We start from the raw sequence: 24430 nt of genomic DNA on the forward strand, positions 1-24430 counted from the left end.
TTGGTCAGGATCAGAAAGGCCCATGTTATTAACCATTGTTATTGTAAAATTCACTGTCATCCATCAAAATTGTATATATAGTTATTAAATTCATATTTTTCTGTACCCCTTTCTTTACAGATTTATGACGGATGATGTAATGCCTGGCTTTAACGTGAAGGGGAAAAGGAGAAAATCACTTTCCAAAGCAGTTTTTCAAGGTGTTCAAGGTAATACTTGCCAAGTCAAATCTGCTTCTTGACAGTAAACATTTAGTTATGTTATAATTAAAGTGAGTACCAGGTATGGTCTTGTGCATTCACCTCTTATAAAAATAGCACTGGTGCCCGCTCAAGGAAAACAAAGCAATTATTCACTGAAAATGATTTAATCCTCGATAGCATTGATCACTGATTCTAGTCATTGAAATTAGTACTAATTCTCTTAATTGCTATAACAATTAAGAGATAATGAAAAAAATACAGCAGATATTGTACCAAAACTGAAGAGATTTTGTTGTATGGAATTTGATATCAAAACTATTATTTTCAGCAATTTCAAGTCAATATCATTTTATTTTACAAGATTTTTATGTATTTCAGCAAATGTCACCGTGATTACTGACACTGAACATGAGGTTGATGGGCAATTGGATCCTGTCTGAAGTACGCTAAAGACAGACAAGGAGGTGGAGGAGGACAACAAACTGTTTACACAAGTTAATTAACCTACATCGCTAAACTTATAGATTAACCATGTGCCATTTAATTTAATGTGCCTTTATCATTTAACAGTTTCAGTGTCTGTACAGATTTGTTGTGAAAATAAAACTTGCACATTCTCTGAGTTATTTGTTAATGAATGTATGTAAAGCCTGTTGTAATTCCTAATTACCTGTCACCTGTGTAGTATGCATTTTTATGCAATGGATTTTGTTCGTTATCACAACGTTGTTCCAATGTTGTAACTCCGACATTGATCCAATGTCGTAACTCCGACGTTGTTTCAACGTCGTGATTCTGACGTCTAAAAAACTCATTTTCAACCAATATACAATGTCTTTCCAACGTCAGTTTCCGACGTTGTTACAACGTCTTTCCAACGTCAATTGTTTGCTGGGATTCCTTTATTCCTCCAACAATGGAGAGCATAACATATTTATAACATAATCAAAACATAGAAAAGAATAGGAAAATGATATGCATGACATCAGTTTCAGGGTTCACAACAATACACAGAATGGGAAATAAATGACATTACCCTACACTAAACATGGTCCTGCATTTTAGATAAGAATTATGACAATGATAAATGAGTGATATTTTTAAGTACAGTAAGCACACTGAAATAAATAGTTACTTTTACAAAAACAACCAAAATGGCAAGACTTCAAATGAGGGTATGTTTACACACATTGTACATGTAATTACATATATGTGGTTAAAATTGAGCCAGTGGCCTGCTGAGAAAATGTATCGTAGTACCGTCTTGAAAATATGTACTTGACTGTGGTCGCTGGGCGTAAAAGATTGATAAACCGGACATCTTTTCTAATAATTGTTCTGAATAATGCATTTGACAAAATTCGTCATACTGTTTTGCTGTGAACAATGAACTTAATTTTTGCCAAAGGCACTGCCTGGTAGTATCATTCGAAAGACAAAATAACAAAATCTGTTCTGAAATGAAATACGTTTGATCAGAACATAGTGTGCACTTAGTAACGTAGGGTCTGTTGAAAAATTTTCTTAGAGCTAGAGCCACCGTCCTTCAATATTTGAGTTGCTCGCGTTATATATTAGACTGAACCTCCATATAATACAAGGTGATATTTCATTATTTATAGACAGAAAACCATGCAAACTGTCACACTCAATAGCCTCGATTGATATTCTGCATTAGCAACTTTGTAAATAGATTCCTTAACGATGTTTTTCCATGTGCACATTTCTGGAAATGTGCCATTTTCTAGACATTGGTTTACATAAACCAAAATATTGTATTTGCACAATATTTGGTATAAAACGGGGAAAAATCCTTTTATTTGACTTGGATTCTCAAGGAATTCAAGAAGTCTGTATATAAATATTTGTTAAACGGTTTTCGCGGGGTCCAGTTTGCAAAGTTGTCCGAAGAACAAAAGTTTTCTTCTGTCTATTATGTAGCTAATAGATACATACATGCCATTTTTTCTGGAGACCATTCAGGGGGATTTGTTCAGAAAGGCTGAAAAATTCAGGGGGATTTTGGTAGTATTCAGGGGGATTTTTTAGCAGGTTTAAGTTGGCAAAATTTCAAAGTATTTTTAGATGCAAGTACGAAAAAATGTATTCACATATATTTTGCTATGAAAACCTCTAACTTTTGCATTATACAGAATTATTTTATGTCATGATTTATCATATTCTTATGATACACTGTCATGTCATACTGTAATAATGTTAATCAAATTTAACTTCCTCCAAAGCCTTTAAAATTTTTTGCATAATACTATCAGCTATGATGACATTCATACACTTAGAGAACGGAATGAAAATGATTAATTTCTTCCTTTTCCAAAATATTAATATTTCTTTGCCTTTGATCATTACTTCAAATCAATTGATCACTTGTTGTTAAGGTTTCCTTTTGGCATTTATCAAACCGTATTTAAACAGTCATTTCACCCTTGCGGAGTTGTTTCTTTACATTCAGTTTCACTCACATACTGTGGTTTCACTTTGTCATAATTGCCTGATGTAAAATATCTTAAAAAAAATATTTTTTGTTGTTTTTAGCTCCACTGGCCGAAGGCCATGGAGCTTATGTTGTCACAGATTGTCCGTCGTGAGTGCGTGCGTGCGTGCGTGCGTAAACTTTTACTTTAAACGACATCTCCTCTGAAACTGATAAGCGGATTTTGACAAAACTTCACAGGAATGTTCCTTTGGTGGTCCTTTACCAAAATTGCTCAAATGGTTCCGGTCCATTGCACAATATGGCTGCCAGAGCTAAAAATAGCAAAATCTTTAAACGACATCTCCTCTGAAACGGTTCGGCAGATTTTGATGAAACTTGACAGTAATGTTCCTTGGGTGGTCCTTTATTAAAATTGCTCAAATGGTTCTGGTCCATTGCACAATATGGCCGCCACAGCTAAAAATAGCAAAATCTTTAAACGACATCTCCTCTGAAACGGATAGGCAGATTTTGATGAAACTTGACAGTAATGTTCCTTGGGTGGTCCTTTATTAAAATTGCTCAAATGGTTCTGGTCCATTGCACAATATGGCCGCCACAGCTAAAAATAGCAAAATCTTTAAACGACATCTCCTCTGAAACGGATAGGCAGATTTTGATGAAACTTGACAGAATTGTTCCTTGGGTGGTCCTTAACCAAAATTGCTCAAATGGTTCCGGTCCGCTGCACAACATGGCTGCCAGGGCAAAAAAAAAGAAAAACCTTTAAAGAACATCTTCTCAGGAACCGATGATCAGATTTTGATGAAACTTAACAGAAATGTTCCTTGGATGGTCCTTTATCAAATTTGCTTCAATGGTTTCGGTCCACTGCACAAGATGGCCCCCAGAGGTAAAAATAGAAAAACCTTTAAACGACTTCTCCTCAGAAACCGATGATCGTATTGCAATGAAACTTGACAGAAATGTTACTTGGGTAGTCCTTAACCAAAATAGCCCAAACAGTTCTGGTCTGCTGCACAACATGGGCACCAGAGCTAAGAATAGAAAAAAACGTTAAACTACATCTTCTCAGAAACCGATTATCAGATTTTGATGAAACTTTACATAAATGTTCATCGGGATGCCCTTTAACCAAAATTGCCCAAATGGTTCCGGTCCGCTGCACAACATGGCTGCGAGAGTTAAAAATAGAAAAACCTTTAAGGACTTCTCGTCCGCAGTCTTCACGAAAAACATTTTAACCTACTAGCCAGTTGGACTAGCATAATGGCATATTTTACTAGTCCGAATGACAATCTAGTAGTCCGACTATTTTGCCACATTATAAAACTGTATGCTTGAGGTAAATACCTATTTCAATTGATCAGCTTGCAGTTTGAGTAAACATTTCTTTATTATGATGCTCATGCAGTGATAGGGAGTGACATCCTTCTGTTGGGAATAGTGCTCCTTGTTAGCTCACCTGTCACGTAGTGACAAGGTGAGCTTTTGTGATCACTCTTCGTCCGTCCGTCCGTCCGTCCGTCCGTCCGTCCGTCCGTCCGTCCGTCCGTTCACAATTGCTTGTGAACACAATAGAGGTCACAATTTTGACCTAATCTTTATGAAACTTGGTCAGACTGATCATCTCTATATAATCTAGGTCAAGTTCGATATTGGGTCATCTGGGGTCAAAAACTAGGTCACTAGGTCAATTAGTAGAAAAACCTTGTGAACACAATAGAGGTCACAATTTTAGCCTAATCTCAATGCAACTTGGTCAGAATGGTCATCTCTATAAAATCTAGGTCAAGTTCGATATTGGGTCATCCGCGGTCAATAATTAGGTCACTAGGTCAATTAGTAGAAAAACCTTGTGAACACAATAGAGGTCACAATTTTAGCCTAATCTCAATGCAACTTGGTCAGAATGATCATCTCTATAAAATGTAGGTCAAGTTCGATATTGGGTCATCCGCGGTCAACAACTAGGTCAATTAGTACAAAAACCTTGTGAACACAACAGAGGTCACAATTTTAGCCTAATCTCAATGCAACTTGGTCAGAATAATCATCTCTATAAAATCTAGGTCAAGTTCGATATTGGGTCATCCGCAGTCAATAACTAGGTCACTAGGTCAATTATTAGAAAAACCTTGTGAACACAACAGAGGTCACAATTTTGACCTAATCTTTATGAAACTTGGTCAGACTGATCATCTCTATGAAATCTAGGTCAAGTTCGATATTGGGTCATCTGGGGTCAAAAACTAGGTCAGTAGGTCAATTAGTAGAAATACCTTGTGAACACATTAGAGGTCACAATTTTAGCCTAATCTCAATGCAACTTGGTCAGAATGATCATCTCTATAAAATCTAGGTCAAGTTCGATATTGGGTCATCCGCGGTCAATAACAAGGTCACTAGGTCAATTAGTAGAAAAACCTTGTGAACACAATAGAGGTCACAATTTTAGCCTAATCTCAATGCAAATTGGTCAGAATGATCATCGCTGTAAAATGTAGGTCAAGTTTGATATTGGGTCATTCACGGTCAATAACTAGGTCACTAGGTCAATTAGTAGAAAAACCTTGTGAACACAATAGAGGTCACAATTTTAGCCTAATCTCAATGCAACTTGGTCAGAATGATCATCTCTATAAAATGTAGGTCAAGTTCGATAATGGGTCATCCGCGGTCAATAACTAGGTCACTAGGTCAATTAGTACAAAAACCTTGTGAACACAATAGAGGTCACAATTTTAGGCTAATCTTAATGCAACTTGGTCAGAATGATGATCTCTATAAAATCTGGGTCAAGTTCGATATTGGGTCATACGCAGTCAATAACTAGGTCACTAGGTCAATTATTAGAAAAACCTTGTGAACAAAATAGAGGTCACAATTTTAGCCTTATCTTAATGAAACTTGGTCAGAATGATCATCTTAACATAAGCTAGGTCAAGTTCCATATTGGGTCAACCCAGGTCAAAAACTAGGTCACTAGGTCAATTAGTAGAAAAACCTTGTGAACACAATAGAGGTCACAATTTTAGCCTAATCTCAATGCAACTTGGTCAGAATGATCATCTCTAAAAATGTAGGTCAAGTTCGATATTGGGTCATCCGCGGTCAACAACTAGGTCACTAGGTCAATTAGTACAAAAACCTTGTGAACACAATAGAGGTCACAATTTTAGCCTAATCTCAATGCAAGTTGGTCAGAATAATCATCTCTATAAAATCTAGGTCAAGTTCGATATTGGGTCATCCGCAGTCAATAACTAGGTCACTAGGTCAATTATTAGAAAAACCTTGTGAACACAACAGAGGTCACAATTTTGACCTAATCTTTATGAAACTTGGTCAGACTGATCATCTCTATGAAATCTAGGTCAAGTTCGATATTGGGTCATCTGGGGTCAATAACTAGGTCACTAGGTCAATTAGTAGAAAAACCTTGTGAACACAATAGAGGTCACAATTTTAGCCTAATCTCAATGCAACTTGGTCAGAATGATCATCGCTATAAAATGTAGGTCAAGTTTGATATTGGGTCATTCACGGTCAATAACTAGGTCACTAGGTCAATTAGTACAAAAACCTTGTGAACACAATAGAGGTCACAATTTTAGCCTAATCTCAATGCAACTTGGTCAGGGATGTTCCTTGCATGAAGCTCTACCAAAGTTGTTCAAAGACATGGATTCCATGCGAAACTCTGGTTGCCATGGTAACCGATAAGAAAAACTTAAAAAAAATTCTCCTCCAAAACCACAAGGCCTAGAGCTTTGATATTTGATATGTAGCATCACCTAATGGACCTCTACCAAGATTGTTCAAATTATGCACCTGGGGTCAAAAATGACCCCGCCCCGGGTCACGTGGTTTACATAGACTTAGATATGGAAAACTTAACAAATCTTCTCCAAAACTAGAAGTCCTAGGGCTTTGATATTTGGCATGTATAATTACTTTATGGACATCTACCAAGATTGTTCTAATTATGCCTCTGGAGTGATAAGAGGCCCTGCCCGGGGGTCGCAAGTTTTACATAGGCTTATTTAGTGAAAACTTAAAATCTTGTCTAAAACCACAAGGCCTAGGCATTTGATATATGGTATGTAGCTTTACCTTGTGGTTCTCTACCGAGATTATTCAAATTATGCCCCTGAAGTGATAAGAGGCCCCACCTAGGGGGTCACAAGTTTTACATAGGCTTATATAAGGAAAGTGTTTAAAAATCTTCTTGTCTGAAAATGCAAGGCCTACGCATTCAATATTTGGTATGTATCATAACCAAGTGGTCCTCTACCAAGATTGTTCAATTTATGCCCCTGGGGAGAAGAGGCCCTATCCTGGGGGGAGTCACAAGTTTTGCATAGGCTTATATAGAACAAAAAACTTCTTGTCTAAACCAACAAGACATTGGCATTTTATATGTGGCATAACCTAGTGGCCCGCTACCAAGATTGTTCAATTTGTGCACCTGTGGTGAAAAGAGGCCTCACATTGGGTGTCACAAGTTTTACATAGGCTTATATAGGAAAAAACTTTAAAATTTTCTTGTCTGAAGCCACAAGGACTAGGTCTTAAATATTTGGTTTGAAGCATTGCCTACTGATAGGGTCATGTGGGGTAAAAAACTAGGTCAGTGGGACAAATAAAAGAGTGGCCTCTAGGGGCCATACTTTTCATTGGATCTTTATGATAATAGGTCAGAATGTTCACTTTATTTAGCAAAGCTACAGGTGAGCGATACAGGGCCATCATGGCCCTCTTGTTTTTCAGAACCTATGGGTACTATGTAAAAACAAAAGGCATCTTGCTTGAATAGACTGTAATAATATCAACATGGTTAGAAAAGAAATGCCATGCTTTAATAGCTTTGATTACATTTTACTACTGAATTACCTCCCTTTAATAGAAAAAAAAATAATGTCTTAATTTTTCACGTATAGCATCTTTAAATAATTTTTAAACAATAATAAACCAAAGCCATCTTTCCTGCTAGGTATCACATGACATGTGCTGTGTGGGTACACCTGACAACCAGTCTGAAACTGATTTACCACAATTATGATTATATAGCAGTTCTGATAAATCAAAAGTGATAACAAAAAAGAACAATTCCAAGGTTTATTTCTTTGCTTGTTTTGCGATCTTCTGATCCTTTGTACAAAGCAAACGATGTCTCCATTTCCATTTGGAAAACAATGGTTTGTAATTTTTAGCTCGCCTGTCATATGACAAGACAAGATTACATGTTAGTCAATCGTCAGTCCACAAATTGCCTGCGTCACAATTTTGACATAATCTTTATGAGACTTAATAACAAGGGTCATCTCAACAAAATCTTTGACAAAATGGCCCAAATGGTTCCGTTCCGCTGCACAACATGGCAGCCAGAGCTAAAAATAGGAAAAACCTTTACACCACTTCTCCTCAGAAACCGATGATCAGATTTTGATGAAACTTGACAGAAATGTTCCTTGGGTGGTCATTAACCAAAATTTGTTAAATGGTTCCAGTCCACTGCACACCATGGCTGCCAGAGCTAAAAAATAAAAAAAACTTTATACGACTTGTCGTCGAAACCGATGACCTTTTTTCGATAAAACTTGACAGAAATGTTTGTTTGGTGCTCCTTTACTCAAATTGCCCAAATCATTTCGGTCCACTGCACAACATGGCAGCCAGAGCTATTAAAGTAAAAAAAAAAATTAAATAACTTCTCCTCAAAAATTGATGATTGTATTTCTATGAAACTTGATGAAAATGTTCGTTAGGTGGTCTTTGCTTGAACCTTTTGGCCAGTGGAGCACAGGCACTGATGTGCCTCTTGTTTTTAATTCCAGGGGATTTTTATCTCCCGCCGGGGGATAGATTGAAATTCAGGGGATTTTCCCCCCACCGGGGATATGGCATGTATATAGATAAATACCGATAGAGCCTAGTGCTACGTCTGATCTACAAGCGCGTGAAAATCCTTGAATTGACATTATACATTGTTTATGGACATGATTAAGGGAGTTTTATTGTGTTACTGAGATATTGTACCAAACCTCGCAACCGTATAACGCCTTTGAAAGTACTATCATTTCGTAAAAATGTTTCATGGTTAGGGGGTGTAGACTTTTGTCATCTGATGCCCCGCAATCTGTTAGACCAAAATTAGTTTTTCTTGATTTACTGCATGCATCTTCTATACTCAGGGTTCAAATTTAGACTCGCATACTCGCAAAATGCGAGCGACATTTGCAAATTGCGAGTGACTTTTATTCAAGCTCGTAAAATTCTCCGAGTGGCTTTTTTCTAGACCACAAAATATTAAAAGGAAAGTAGAATAGACATGAACCTAACTCCGCTATGTAGTCAAGTGTAGAACAGCCTATAAGTGGCATGATTACACTACCAGTATAGAAAAGACAGTACGGAGTCACGCTCTAGTAAGTTTTAACAGTAGAACAATTACGGAAAAGGCCAAGTTTTATCTCGAATCTTTCCTGGATGCTCCGAATAATCCCAATACAAAGTGAATACAAATGACGTTATCACCTAGCTCAGTCATTGGCTTAATTTAGCGCTTTCGCCCACTTTAAGTAAACCCCATCAACCTTCTGTCCAACTGTCAAAGTGAATAGACTTGGATATATTTTATATATTATATTTAGTCCAAAGCATCCACGCTACATTTACTGTTGTTGTATGTATTTTAAATTAATAATGTTATTGTTTTAATTCTTATAGACTTAATGAAATCTGTAGTATGCTCGCCAAATGGGTATTACCCGATGGCGAGGGTAAGTAAGCTCACCCCCCCCCCCCCCCATTTTAATAATATGTCTAATATGTCTTGGGTGTTAATATCTACTTTAATAAGACAATATTATAAGAGATTAAAGCAAATAATAACATTGCAAGTTGATTTTTAGCTCACCTGAGCACGAAGTGCTCAAGGTTAGCTATTGTGATCACCCTGAGTCCGTCGTCCGTCGTCAACAATTTGACTGTTAACCCTTTAGCGCATGTATACGAGATAGGCCGACATAGCTCATTAGCAGATGTAAACGCATCTGGCCGACCCTATACACTACTGGATGTAAACGCATCTCCCGCATATTTCAATAGGGTTATTTCAATACTTCAATATTGCATCTTTCTTTTTGTAAACAATATCCCGGATGTTTATAAAGCTGAAGATTAACCTTTTGTGTATTGATTTTCCCTGGAAAATGTCTCTGCTAAAACTTGAAGGTCATTATTTATACTGCCAATCACAGGTGTGAGATCCTACTGTGACGTAATAAAACCTGGAGGAATGGCAGTACTGTACAGTATGGAATTTCCCCCAAAACATTGATGCGTAAATCAATGAAATTATTATGTCAGATTAATTTACCATTGAAATCAATAAAGATAATAATTATTTGTAGATAATATTTTGTGTTACAAACAATAGAAACAATAAGTAGCTGAGAAAATGATGAGTAAATTTTCTGCTGAGCTAATCGATGGCCAGCATGGTTCCGGTCGTAAAATAGGTCAAGTAGGGTCCCTAGACTTACCGAAATACGATTATTTACCGAAAGACGGATAAAATTACCGAAATACGCATGAAAGTTACCGAAAGACGCCTTCTATACATTTTATTTTTAATAATCTTGTATATATAATGATTATACGCATTGTAGCCAAAAATTATAAAAAAAATATTTAGAAATAATGACTTAATTGACAAAAGAATTTCCCTTTTTTAGTCAAATAGAGTTATCTCCCGTCGTCAACCGAAATACGATTTATGGATATTGTGACAAGGTTTTGTCACATAATATTTGTTTTATGTATGTGTGTGTTTACTATATATTTTAGAGTTAGTTTTGTTTCAGTTTTTATGTCTCTATGTTTTAGTATATTTGATATATTCTTTGATTATCAATAATATCTGTATATATTACTATTAAATGCACATTTTATTTTAACCAAATTTGCACATTTGATGTTTACCATATTTGACAATGTAATTGATTTTCATTGTTGTATATCTTCTTTAGCTATTTGTATACAAGGTAAACAATTATAAAACAGTTGACAATAAGCAACATTAGACTACCTTTGTCACTGTAAAGTAATAAACCAATATCAAAGTTTTTACAATAAAACTTAATAAGAAAATCATGGCTAGTAACCTTTGAAATACAATTTAAAAGAGATTTTTATGACATTTTCGTTTCAACTTGCTATGTTAACTACATAAGCAACAGAACATGTACCATCAAGATGGGTCAGTTGTTGAGGTGCCATGGATACTGTTTTATGGCAACCAAGCAGTATATAAGGGAACAACAATCTTGTCCCTTATCATACTGCTACTTTTACTTCTTCAAATAAACTTCAACAACTGGACATCTTGTACTTGTTACAGGTAAGAACTATTTTGTTGTATTTTTCTTTTAAACATTTCTTATTTGATTTGATAAAGATCGTTGACTTATTTTCTATGTAATATTTTATTTAATGCTTTTTAGTGATTATTTGATTTGTAAATAACTTGAATATATAATTATGTCAAAGATACCTTTTTCATTTAATTCAAGTATATTGTAATTACTTAGCATGTTTTCCTCATTTGGTACTCTCATATATCAAGCGAGTTTTCCCCATGAAGTTATCACTTTATGTTAATAATGAATTGAAAGTTTTCATGTTTTAGATATTGAAACATTTATATTGTATTGTATATAGATCATACTGCTACTTTTACTTCTTCAAATAAACTTCAACAACTGGACATCTTGTACTTGTTACAGCTTTCCCTTAAACAACCGAATCAACACCAACCTCGGCAAAACAGAATTAACAAAGAAAAACCTTGGTAAAATATGGTTAAACTGGAGTAAACATGATAGAAATTTACCGAAAGACGCTTGCTATTGTATTTATTTTTAATATTCATATATATTTGATGATTTTACACATTGTAGCCAAAAATTATAAAATAATATCTAGAAATAATGAGTTTTTTTGACAAAAGAATTTCCTGTATTTAGCCAATAAGAGTATTCTCCTGTTCTCAACCGAAATACGATTTATTGATAATTATGTTTTTGGTGAAGTAAGAACATGACAAATATATACAGTTAACTTAATACTAAATTTTTATTTTATTTTTCATAATTTCTCTACATACATGACATATACATTTGATTAACATCGAACATGGAAGGCTGCATAAAACCTAATTCATACACATAATAAAATTACATGAAATATTGAACGCTGCAAATACAAAATAAAATGATTAACTTACACTATGTATTTAAACTATTGACAAAGTCATATACATGTTAATGACAAAAGCTATGGTAAATGTACATTGAAAATTCACCCTTGTGTTACAAACAAATGTGTCAGACATACAAACAATAAAATTGAGATTGAGTTATAAGAACCCAATTCCTACAATTTGAACAACGTATGGATTGATCACTACTACAGTCAACAGCACATATAGCACAAGGAAACTCATCCATCATTAATGATCTCAGAGTGTAAAGTTCTATTAATTTGGACTTTTTTAATACTTTTAGCAATAACTTACCTTTTTACTCACGATTGTTATTTATGAATCTTCAAATGAAGCCGTCAATTTGTGTGAAAATCACCCGCAATTATAAATGTACACGTAATGCGGTCCTTTAATGCGTAATTATTATGGTATTTACTCAACACGTGTCACAGAGCCGAAAAGGGTTTACCCAAATTAACACACTTTTAACCCTTACCATGCTGCAATGTTTTAAGTGTAGTTCAGTTCTCACTGCTGAGTTGTTTTGAGTGAATGTTAAATATATCACCCATTGACTTTAAAAGAATACAATTTAAATAATACTTGTTCTAAAGCATTCAAACTTTCAGACAGTGATATTGAAATGTTAAAGTTTTAATTAAGCTATCAGTAATTGAAATTGATTCCACGGTAACCATGGAGACAATTTCTTGTCTAAGAATTATACTTTTATTTTGCATATGCTATTGTTTTTCATAAAAACACATTTGTGTTCTTCAATAAAATCCATCAATTGAAGAATTTTTGGGTAAAATGAAGATTCACATTGATATTGAACGCAATTAAATGAAAACTTATGTTATTGTTTATTTTGGACAACATTTGTTATATGGCGTGTGCTACAATATAATTGAAAAACAGCTGTTTAATGGAGAGAAACAAGCAAATATGTCAATGGTCATTCATTTGTTTTTTCTAGCTTTAGTGTTCAGATCAAGAATACAATACTATGAAGCAACAAAAACCTTTGTGAGAAAGTTATTCTGCATGTTCCCATGGCAACCAATCTTCTTTATTTGATATTCATACCAAAGTTAAAGAATTTGACCAATGTTCAGGTTTTTTATTGACTACATTACCATTATTTTATGAATATTTATCTGCTTTATCTAATTTAATGTCATAATACATAATTTTCAGCAAATAAAAATTCACATTAACGTTATTTTAGTGATACTTTAAGCTATGGAAAGAAGAACAGTTAACAATATACTAATGGCACAGACCTGATACCCTGTTGAAAGGATCACAAAACAATAGTCCAGTATGAAATTGATATTAAAATTGATATTACAATATTACTGAATGGGAGCATGATTGATAAATAAACATTCCACAATTATGTATCTTTCAGTCATTTCATTTCAATTTTAAAAGGTTGCTATGGAAACATATCAACTATGTTTTTTTTTAAAAGTACAGTATACCAATAAGATACGTTTCTTAACCCTTAAGCCGCTATATATATGATATACTGATAATCTGTCTCTGCTGGATTAATTGAGCTAAAACAATAGCTGGATACCCTAGTTACAAGAATGTGTGTAAATCCTTTATTTTATGTGATAGACACATAAAAGTTATATGCAAATACATCCTCAATGTTTGAACTTTTCAATGATAGTTCTCATTTGGCGACTTGATAAAAATTTGCACCTGTACAGGTAAGATTATTGTAATCAAGGTAAGTAAATAAAAACAAATACACTATTCACATTTATTTTTCACCAAAATGGTTAAAAATACAGTAAATAAACAATGTATAACAGTACAGAACAACATTTTGGTAAAAATTCATTACTTACTGTTTGAAATTACAGGTAAACTAATTACAGGTGAGCTTAGAAATCTTGCCGAAATTTCAGGCATAACAAAAATCACTGCATTCAGTTTTTTAGGAGTTCTAATAGATTCAAATGCTCTTTTACAAGTAAAACAAACTAATTACATAAATAAATAAATATTTACATAAATAAATAAATAAATAATGTAAACAATGTTACACATATGGCATATTATACCTTCAAAATTTTCAATATATACAAAAACAGTTATACACAGTTCTCCTGTTCAGATTTCCATTCACAGTCACACCTTGTACACATCTTTTTTCATTTGTTATTGACAAAGTCACTGAATCAGAACATTCTTATAGTCCTGAACGGAATGATACACTTGAAAGCATCGTGGATGGCACAATGCCACTTTACAGTCTGGGCACCAGAAAGATGTCTGTTGCCGCTTGAAACCAACCCTGTTCTCTACCTTGACATTACAAGCCACACAGTCTCTGAGGGGCCTGGCTCTCTTTGCCCCAGCTTTAGCAGGGATGAAGTCAGAGAAGTGTCTTCCAGTCAATCGTGAAGGCTTCTCACCAAGGACAGGGCGCCCGCGTCTGACCGATTGTCCTCTGGGACCACCGCCTTCTTCAATCAAGGATTCGAGGACTGACTGGCGGAAGCTCTCATGGTCCTTCTTTGGCTGGTTTGTGGTAAACTTCTCATACAGTCTGTATGAATTCACCAAACAAATGTTCATGATATGAAAAAAGAGTTTGCGCCACCACTTCTTTGTTTTGCGGGCAATGGAGTTGTACTGGTTGTACTGGTCAAGCAAATCTACCCCACCCATGTACTTGCAGTACTCAACAATACATGTAGGCTTCTTCACATGCTCACGAGTCCCATACTTGGTCTTCCACAACACACTCATTTGTGGGGGATGAATGTTTGTCAGCATAGTGACATCTCGCTTCTCGTGGAATCTCAATGCTGTAGTGGCCCCATTCTTGCGGTAGACGCACTCATACTCGGCAAGCTTACGCTTTTGTTGGACAGCTTTCGGTACACCGCGTCTGTTTGCCCGTAATGTTCCACAAGAGTAGGTGCCATGTGCCTCAAGTTCATCAAACAGTTCTGGAGATGTGTAAAAATTATCCATATACACATGATGGCCATGACCCAAAGTTCCACACCTAGCCATCAGACCAAGCACATATTGGGAAGTGATTGTAAGGCGATCGGGGTCTATGCCTAATGCTTCACAATAGTTTGTGTTAGTCTCATTACGTTTCCCGGCGTACACATCAAAGCCAAGGCAGTAGCCACTGCTGGCTTCACAAAGCTGGAATAGCTTGATTCCAAACTTGACAGGTTTGGCTGGGTTGTACACCTTGATTTTTAGTCGGCCCTTCCATGGACACGTCCCTTCATCAAAACTCAGGTTCTGCTCAGGGGAGTAGACGTCCGAAAACTTTGCCATAGCCTGAGCAATCATTGGCCGGATTCGGGACAGAGGGTCATTACGGTCCACATCATTGGTAACATGGAAATTGCTAAGAATGGCCATGAATCTGAAAATATATAACGAAGAAACATTTGTACAAAATAAATTGATTTTTTTTTTATATGACTTATATACTGGCAGTAAAGTTCTGTCTATACTACCAATAACCAATCTACTGTTTATTGTTGAGAGTTACTTTTTTTGTAAGAATTGTTGACAAAACACAAGTATTTATCAATAATTATATGCATTTGTATGGGAAAAGATACAAAAAAATAAAAGCAAATAAATAAAAAAAAATATATATTTTTTTTTATTTACTGACCGGTCTCTGGGCATGGTCTTGCTGAAGAATGGTGTCTCAGTAGACGTGTCCGTACTCCAATACGTCCCAAGGTCTGGTTTGTAGACAAGGCCCATACATATGACGACGCCTAAAAAGACCTTCATCTCATCAACTGTCACAGCGACCCACTTCCGCATTCTGCTGTGAGGCTTCAAGTTGTTGGCGGCCTCCATCATTACTAGCCGGTTATCAGCGTACTTGTTGGTTTCTACGGTCACTTTTAGTATAAATTCATCATCAATAAATAAATGAAAAAAGTCAATAGGCTCTGTAGAGTCCATGTCGACGAGCAATCTCGATTCCCCAGTGAAGGGGGCAATATCTGGAACGCCATCGTCGCGTGTCCATCCAAGTTCAAGGTCGGCCTCTAGATCTGCGTCATTTTGCGGTGCAAAGTCAATCAAAGGCAACTCAACAATCACGCCACGGTTTCTCTCATAGTCTACTCGTTCAAATCCTTCGAACTCGCCATCACTTTCATCCGAGGAATCCAAGAAATCCGGGTTTATATCGTACACTTCAGAATCAGACGAATCGGAATCCGCCATTTTGAAAATTATTTATGCATAAAAAATGCCCCAGTTCCGGTACGCATAATTAAATTACTATTGTAAAATTTGCTTTGACAGTTTTACATATGCATATACCAGGGCCGCAACAACAATTATTGCAGTCAATTTAAACATTAAACCCGCGTAAAATTATGTTATTTACGATGTAAACAAGGTCAGTAAGGAGGACGCTGTAAACGACATTTGACGCGAGCAGCGTTACAAGATCGATATCGGAAAACGACATATATCGCGATGAGCAGCTTAAGGGTTAAGTTGTAGTCATTTGAGACTGCATAAACACAACATGAGACAATGAATCAAAAATATGCTTTTGACCAGTATTAATTAAATAGAAGTACAATCATGTTTCTTAAAGGAAACAAATGTTTATATTTGTTATTTCCAACCAGCGACTGAACTAGTCTTCTTTAGTAGCAGTACTCAAGACTTGGTTATAAGGACAGTATCAAAAGTGCATATGGTATATATATAATTAAATGAGCTTTAAAATAGTGAAAAAGAAGTTTATCGCATCTTCTAATGTACATGTACTGAATAAACAATAACAATCAGTTACTTTAGATTGACAGGATAGAACCAATACTTAAAAACAAGTTGCCCATTGTACCCACTGACTGCACTAGAGGGGGATGTGCACCAGGCAACGCCCCTCACATTGTTCAAATTTACTTCTTCTATATCAAAGAAATAAGATAAAAAGTAATTTTATACATTCAAAATGCAACATCTCAGACTACAAATTGCTTACATTTTTTGGGGTGGGGTGGGGGTGGGTGGGGGGGGGGGAAGAACCCATTTTATGCCATCCACCCTGGTACCATTGTAAGTAGTTAATTTTGTAACTTTATGAATTCATAAAGGGAGTGTTAGTTAAAACTTATTAACTTTATTTTCACAATTGTGAAACAAGTTTTTGCAACTCTCATTGGCACAATGATACCAGAGAGTGTGGTCTTGTGTAGTAGGGGAAACTGGAAAACCCGGAAAAGAAGCCCACTCGTCCAACTTGGTGACCACTAACCAAACTCACACTCGCCTAGGCTGGGAATTGAACGCAGGTTCTCTAGGAGAGAGGCGAATAGGAAATTCCTATCGAGCCCATTGGTATAGTTCTATACATAACATATCATATAGCTTTCTTATTATTAAACATGCAAGTGTTACTTTATTTACAGCTTAAAAATACTTGCTCTGCCTTAACAAATTAAATAGTTATAGTTCTTGGATGGCTGTGCATAAATAATTTCATTGTAGGACTGTATATTCTAATACATTTGATATTATTTCATCTTATGATAACATTAAAACAGAGAGAGATATACATAGAGAGATATACATGTTGTAAGCAAACTATCATAATTTTTATACTTTAACTATTTAGTTATCAGGTGGTTTAATGTTACCGAAGGGCCAACAAAATAAAGAACACATTAACATGTCTGTATACTCATGTTTCAACACCATACTGTTTGTACATATTTATAAAATGCTATTTAAAGTTTGGTACAAATAACTGCAACTTTGAAGAAATAAAATGTATCCACCTTTCTAACAATTATGGCAGAATGTTAAATCACATCTCTGCTTAAAGTTACTTGCCATTTATGCAATGATTTAACTTGTCATTTCTCAGAATTCTTGTGCATGTATGCAAAAACATAATTTTGGTTCATATTGTAAATGTTGATGAAAAGCTCTCATGAGATGCAACATGTTTTGCCTTTTTTATTTAATAACAAACATTGATTTTAGTGACAAAGAGTGTGATTATTTCCTTTTTTTATTTATTTTTTAAATCCATATTATGTTAGGTAGTGTTAAAATTCCTTAATTAGCTGTTATCATATGACATATATAATAAATAAATTCATAAGAATGGTAATTGCCAATTACATTTTTTACATTTGATTTTTTTATTGATAAAAGTAATGTTTCATTTTCTGTATAAATGACACTATTGTACATCAGACTCATAAGGAATACTTGTATAAGTGACAATAGAGGTGTTTTGGTTAAGGGGTGTTTATTTCATGCTTTGGTCCTTTTTTCCCCCTAGTCAAACCTTACAGGTATTTTGCCACCTGGTGATTGCACATTACAAAAATAAGCAATGTTAATATGGTGTTTTTTGTTTGAGGTGAAGTTGTCCCACATCCTTATGTGTAACCTTGGAGCCTGTAATTAAGACCTGTGTACCTTAATTGGTTTGTTAAAATTAAAATCTACTCTACTGTAACATTCTCCAGATGACAGCAGCCAAATGTATTAAACCAGTTAATTCGTTTTAAGTTTAAAATGAGTCGAAATGTTTATTAATTGGTCAACATTCATCAAATAGGCACTGTTCACCAATTTAATTATGACTATCATGTGTAAAGTAACCAAAAGATTACATGTGGATAATTGGCCCCCATATGACTTGCGGATATGTAAAACAGCATCCGATTAAAGTAAAAACTTGTGACATTTTTGAATGAACTTTTGTTCTTTTTCGACTAGGGCTAAACGATAGCAGTCATATCATTCTTTGTATAAAATAATTAATTAAAATATGCAGGAGTTGTTAAAATAACAATAGCAATAAGCATTGACAAATGTAACAGCCGACACTTGTAAACAATAACTGTCAAGTGATTGTTGTTTTTTCCCCGCCAATTTAGGTCATGCAAATATTGTTGTTTATAGATAAAACAAATAAGTGTCAGCGGCTGCCATCGAATATGTAGACACAAATATCTGTAAATTATGTGTAAGAAAAACATTTTATAACATTCTATGGTTAAATATCAAATAACAGTGCTCTAAGTGTGAGTGGTGAAATCGAAAGTAAATTTTCTAAGTTGACACCGGTGACCTAGTTTCACAATTTAATCTCAATTTCGGATGGTGGTGTTAATGGATTTTAAATCACAGAATGGTTTGGAAATACTTGTCATTGAGTCAATACAAAGCTTGTGTTTATTCTAAATTACATGTTTATTCATGTTTGAGTTAATATAGTGTAAAAACAATGAAAGAGTTGAACATATACAAGTGTCATTGACATTTACTGACACTACTGATGCCGGGATTTGTAACTGCATAACATTTAAATAAAACAACACGGAAAACTGTTTTGAATACATCCATTTCAATTTGTAATGAACTTGACATTTCACTTTAAATGAGATTTGTTGTTGTAACCAATAAATACTCTTTAAAATGAAAAATAAACAAGTATGAAGTATAGATGCCCTGTGAACGCATACTCAAAATGGCGGAGTTGGGAGAAAATGAAAAAATCCGATACATAATTATGGATTTCTCTGTCAGTTTACTATTATTGGTACATAAAATTAAGTCACATGCTAGATTTATTATTTTGCTATGTGATTTTTATGTACTGATGTGGTAATTTGCTGCAAGATTTGAATTTGAAGTGGATTTGTTGAACATCCCATGGTAAATATCCCGGTCCGAAAATATCCGGACTTAGCATGGATCGGGTTAAACACAACTAGGTCCGAATATAATCGGACCCCGCATGGTAAGGGTTAATAATACCAAACTGTCCCCCCAAAAACGTGCCGCTACTTTGTGGGGTGTCATATACCGGGTGATAATTATGTTGTTTTAAACATCGCCTGATTTTGTGTATTTGGTGTGGTCTGGTTAATATTGTCCATAAGTAGGCTAATTTATCTGATGATGAGAACTTCGCTGTTTAAAAACTTCTTTTTTTCAAATTTCGTATAAACAAAAATTAAAATTTGAAAGCCCTGAATTATATTGTAGATCTAAGATCTAAGTTAGTTTAAAAGAAAATGATTTTAGCGACATTTTCGACCTATTTCAAAGGCAATCTTTCAAATATATCCCAAAATACTTTCAAATGCTGTATATTGATCTAACATTTCCATAAGAATATAAATGCTATTATTTGAATCCAAATTCATAATCATTTTCATAATACAACAACTAATAAGTTATTTTTACCTGCGTTAAATCGTCTTTCGGTTGGCGAAGGGAGACAAATATTTCACTGACATATTGTCTTTATTCAATTGAACAATTAGTAAATATTTTCATGAACTTTTTCATTTTTATGAGTGTGTTTTAGTTATATGAATATTATGAGATCATCATTAATTGGAATAATTGATTATTTTGGAAGCTTTTATCTGTCTTTCGGTTGGCGAGTCGGCACGCGGAATTCGATCTCGAACACTGAAATTTCAACTGCCTATTACATCATTATATTTTAATATTTTTCTCTAAAATTTGGTTTGGTAATGTATTTGTATAACATTAATATAAAAAACAATAAAATAAATGCATTAGAAGGCGTCTTTCGGTAACTTTCATGCGTATTTCGGTAATTTTATCCGTCTTTCGGTAAATAATCGTATTTCGGTAAGTCTAGGGACCGGGTCAAGTAAACAACATTTGTGCAAGCGTTTAATGATTTAGATCTTTTTATTCATTACTTGGAAAACATTTATTGGCTTTCTTTTTCTAAAGAATTTTATGAGGGGGTAATAAAGTTAAACAGACACTCTGGACTGGATCTCTCAGCTGGATGACACTGGATATTCCTGCCACATTTCTGTGTATGTTATACACAAGAACATCAATTGTCGGCTTTTTAATCCAGATGTGTCTTTTTTATGATAGGGGTAATAAAATTTAGATCGATCCCAGCATATTATTACCGTTTGATTTAATGCAATTATGACATTTCAATGAAATGTTACAATTCCATCTTGGAAATGCATTCACAGATGAAATAAAAGAATTTTATATTTCATCATTGACACCTTTTATTAGATAAATTAATTACCTATAAAAAATGTATTTACATAAAAAAGATTTGGAAACAATTAATTTGGAGTAATATTGATTTTAAGGTCATACTGCTGTATTCATTTGCACATTTTCGAATATCCTGAAAAGTACCTATACAGATAAGGACTGCTTATCAGTAAGATGGCTATTGACTGGGAGGTGTAATCTGGCCACTTGTCTATGTGCTAAAGGGTTAACACTCTAGAGGTCACAATTTGGGCACAATCTTAATGAAACTTGGTTAGAATGTTACCCTCAATAAAATCTTGGACGAGTTCGATATTGGGTCACCTGGGGTTAAAAACTAGGTCACCAGGTCAAATTAAAGAAAAAGCTTGTTAACACTATAGATGTCACATTTATGACTGTATCTTCAGGAAACTTGGTCAGAATGTTAATATTAATAATCTCTAGGTCAAGTTCAAATCTGGGCCAAGTGCTGTCAAAAACTAGGTCATTAAGTCAAATGGAAGGAAAAGCTTGTTAACACTCTAGGTCACATTTATGACTGTATCTTCATGAAATTTGGTCAGAATGTTTATATCAATAATCTTTAAGCCAAGCTTAAATCTGGGTCATGTGCGGTCAAAAACTAGGTCACCAGGTCAAGTAATAGGAAAAGCATGTTAACACTCTAGGCCACATTTATGACCATATGTTCATGGAACTTGAATGTTATTCTTGATGATCAGTGGTCAAAAACCAGGCCACTAGGTCAAATCATAGAAAAACTTTGTAAACACTGTAGAGGTTACATTCTCTCTTTGATCACCATGAAACTATGTCAGAATGTTTGTGTTTATGAAGTCTATGTCAAGTTTGAAACTGGGTAACCTGAGTTCAAAAACTAGGTCAAGGAGTGAAATCATAGAAAACATTGTTGAAACACTGTTGAGGCCATATTTTCTACTTCATCTATATGAAACCTGGTCAGAATGTACTTATTACAGCAAGGTAATTGAATTAGATCAGGTGAGTGATACAGGGCCTTCAGGGCCCTCTTGTTCTTTTTGCGAGTTGCACCAAAAAGCACTCGCAAAATTTTGCGAGTGCTCTTCAAAGTTAAATTTGAACCCTGATACTCTTATTTAAGTTCAAATACTTGTTGCATAGTACCCCAAGATGCACGTAACTGACTGTTTCTTTTACACAGTCTGTTCCTAATAACCACGAATGTTCACTATGTGTGAACATCGACTTTGATTCGTCAAAAACTAGTACTTTTGTTTTACCAGCATTAACTAATATCGTCCTTTGAATGAATTAGAATAACAAATGTTCATTAGATCGCTCAGGCCATTTTTGCTCAGCGAGAGTAGTACCATGTCGTCGGCGTGCTTTGGACAACCTACACTGGCTTCTAATATAGTCAACGAGTGCCTTGATTTCTCAATGGTGTGCATAAGATTATTAATGTAGAGGAGATACAAAAATGGACTCCAGCACTGGCCCTGTCTCGTTCCTTGTTGTATAGAGAACCATTTTGATACCCATCCTTGTGTTTGTACGCAACTATAGGCGTTTTCGAACATATTTATGCAAACTTTTAACAAATATGGTATAACACCGGCATCATATAACTTTGTAAGCCGAATTGTAAAATTATCATGATCAAACGCCTGACGAACATCAAGTAAGCAGGTATACAGCTTACTATTGTTTTCTCTTGTAAAATATATGCTTTCACAAACAAGAAATGATGTCATGATGCAACTTAAATGTTTTTGAAAGCCACCTTAGAGGTTATTGCACGTTAGCCACTCTTTACTTTTCATTTAAAATAGAATTATTTTTTCATAAAGTTTCAATACTGTAGAGCACAATGATATAGCACGATAGCTATTGGGATCGCTTTTCTTTTTGTTCCCTGTTGTATAAAGTCATGATATTTGCCTCTTTTCATGTCAATAGGGAAATGAGCAAATTTTGTAATATTGTAAAATAGTCCTAATAATATCAGAATTGTATTTTGTCAGGCGTATATTAAGTATTCATAATTAATTTTGTCATAGCCACTTGCTTTTCCATTTTTGCAAGTTTTCAACTATTGTAAAATTTCTTTTTTTGTTAGATGGCAGTCAACATAATTTCCTATTGGCAGATTAGATTTGATGATGTTCAACCTTCAAAGCTGGGATCAATGTCAGTCCGTACAGACCAGAAAAATGTTCTTTCCAACCATTGTTGATATCTTGAAAATCATTACATCTACGGTCGCCAAATGTCATTTCAAACACATTTTGGTTAGTGGTTGACTTGCCACGCTTGTTAATTAAGAGCCCAAACTCATTATCGCAATTTCAGCAGCTTGATCAATCTCTGCTTCTATAAGTTTTTCAATATAACCTTGCGAGTGTTCTCTATGTTTTCTTCTAAACCGAGCCTTTGCATTTTTGTATTTGACTCACATATCAAATTCATCACCCCTTGGCTCATTATCATCTATCCGTTTTTTTCGTTGAATTTGCATGCTTTTATGTAAAACAGCCAGTCTGGTCCCAATATGGCTTTAAATATGGTTTGGGGATGCAGTTTTTAGAAATAGTATGTAACATTGATACTAAGGTACGATACAAATAATCAATGTAATCTGTTGTGTTAATATTCTACTCTAACCAATATTTAAAGTTTCACTGCACACACTAAGTATACAGAGTTATATAAGAACCTTTTATGTTCTTCCAATTTATAATGTCTATCTTCTGTGTGGAAAGTGAATAAGCCTTACATAAAGAAATCAAAGCGCTGAAAGCGCTGCAAGACTGTCGGTGATGTAACTGACGCAAGCAAACACTACCGCAAAGTTCTTTCAAATGAAACGTGATCAAATGATTTTATACAAATGATGAACACTCTTTAAGGAAGATGAAGAAGGATAAATGTGATTATAATAAGCACAAATATATTGGCCCTACTTAATCATGTATCCAATGGCCTACAAGGTTCTTAATTCAAGTTTCCTAAGTTTAAACCGCTTTAAATTAGTTAAATGCATATTCCTTATGTTAAAATTGCTTCAATTTATGATGTCGCTTTTAACAGTTTCAGTAAGCATTTACATTCCTTCATTTCATTAGGGTCTGTTGAAGCCAATGTCTTTAAAATGCAAATACAATACAAACTATACCCAAGATTCAAGGGACAAAATAAAAATATAACTTTAAAATGATGCTCTTTCAAGCCTAAAAATGCCTCCCAGAATTCCTATCAACAGAGTCCACATATCTACAAAATTAATTTTGTGCTTGAGTTACTTTCTTTGATATAAAAGTTAAAACAAATCTGCATGGTGCTGTGACATCATACCATGAAAAAAAACAATATCTTTATAAAATTTGTTTCTAGTTTGTTTTTATTATAAAAGTGTTAATAAATCTGCATGGTGCTGAAGAAAAAAAAACTAATGTCTTA

General features: G+C 34.6%; 2 protein-coding genes across 2 annotated transcripts in view; one reads left to right on the forward strand and one right to left on the reverse strand.

Moving 5' to 3' along the window:
* The window catches only part of LOC128235813 (multiple epidermal growth factor-like domains protein 11), a 156077-nt gene that overhangs the window by 94908 nt on the left and 36739 nt on the right, over positions 1–24430 (forward strand). The gene's annotated exons all lie outside the window — the stretch shown is intronic.
* On the reverse strand, positions 13463–16440 carry LOC128234071 (piggyBac transposable element-derived protein 4-like). Its single transcript, XM_052948061.1, has 2 exons — positions 15600–16440; positions 13463–15341 (listed from the first exon to the last, which is right to left on the reverse strand). The coding sequence occupies exons 1-2, from the start codon at positions 16166–16168 to the stop codon at positions 14120–14122; spliced, it is 1791 nt and encodes a 596-aa protein (XP_052804021.1). The 5' UTR covers positions 16169–16440; the 3' UTR covers positions 13463–14119.

This window comes from Mya arenaria, chromosome 5 (genome assembly GCF_026914265.1).
Source record: "Mya arenaria isolate MELC-2E11 chromosome 5, ASM2691426v1".
In the NCBI taxonomy this organism is placed as follows: Eukaryota; Metazoa; Mollusca; class Bivalvia; order Myida; family Myidae; genus Mya; species Mya arenaria.

Excerpts from the sequence above, each read along its gene's own strand:
- LOC128234071 (XM_052948061.1), bottom strand. The coding sequence starts at position 16,168 with ATGGCGGATTCCGATTCGTCTGATTCTGAAGTGTACGATATAAACCCG. Across the intron at positions 15,342-15,599 it reads AAGACCATGCCCAGAGACCG|ATTCATGGCCATTCTTAGCA; the intron begins GTCAGTAAATAA and ends ATATATTTTCAG.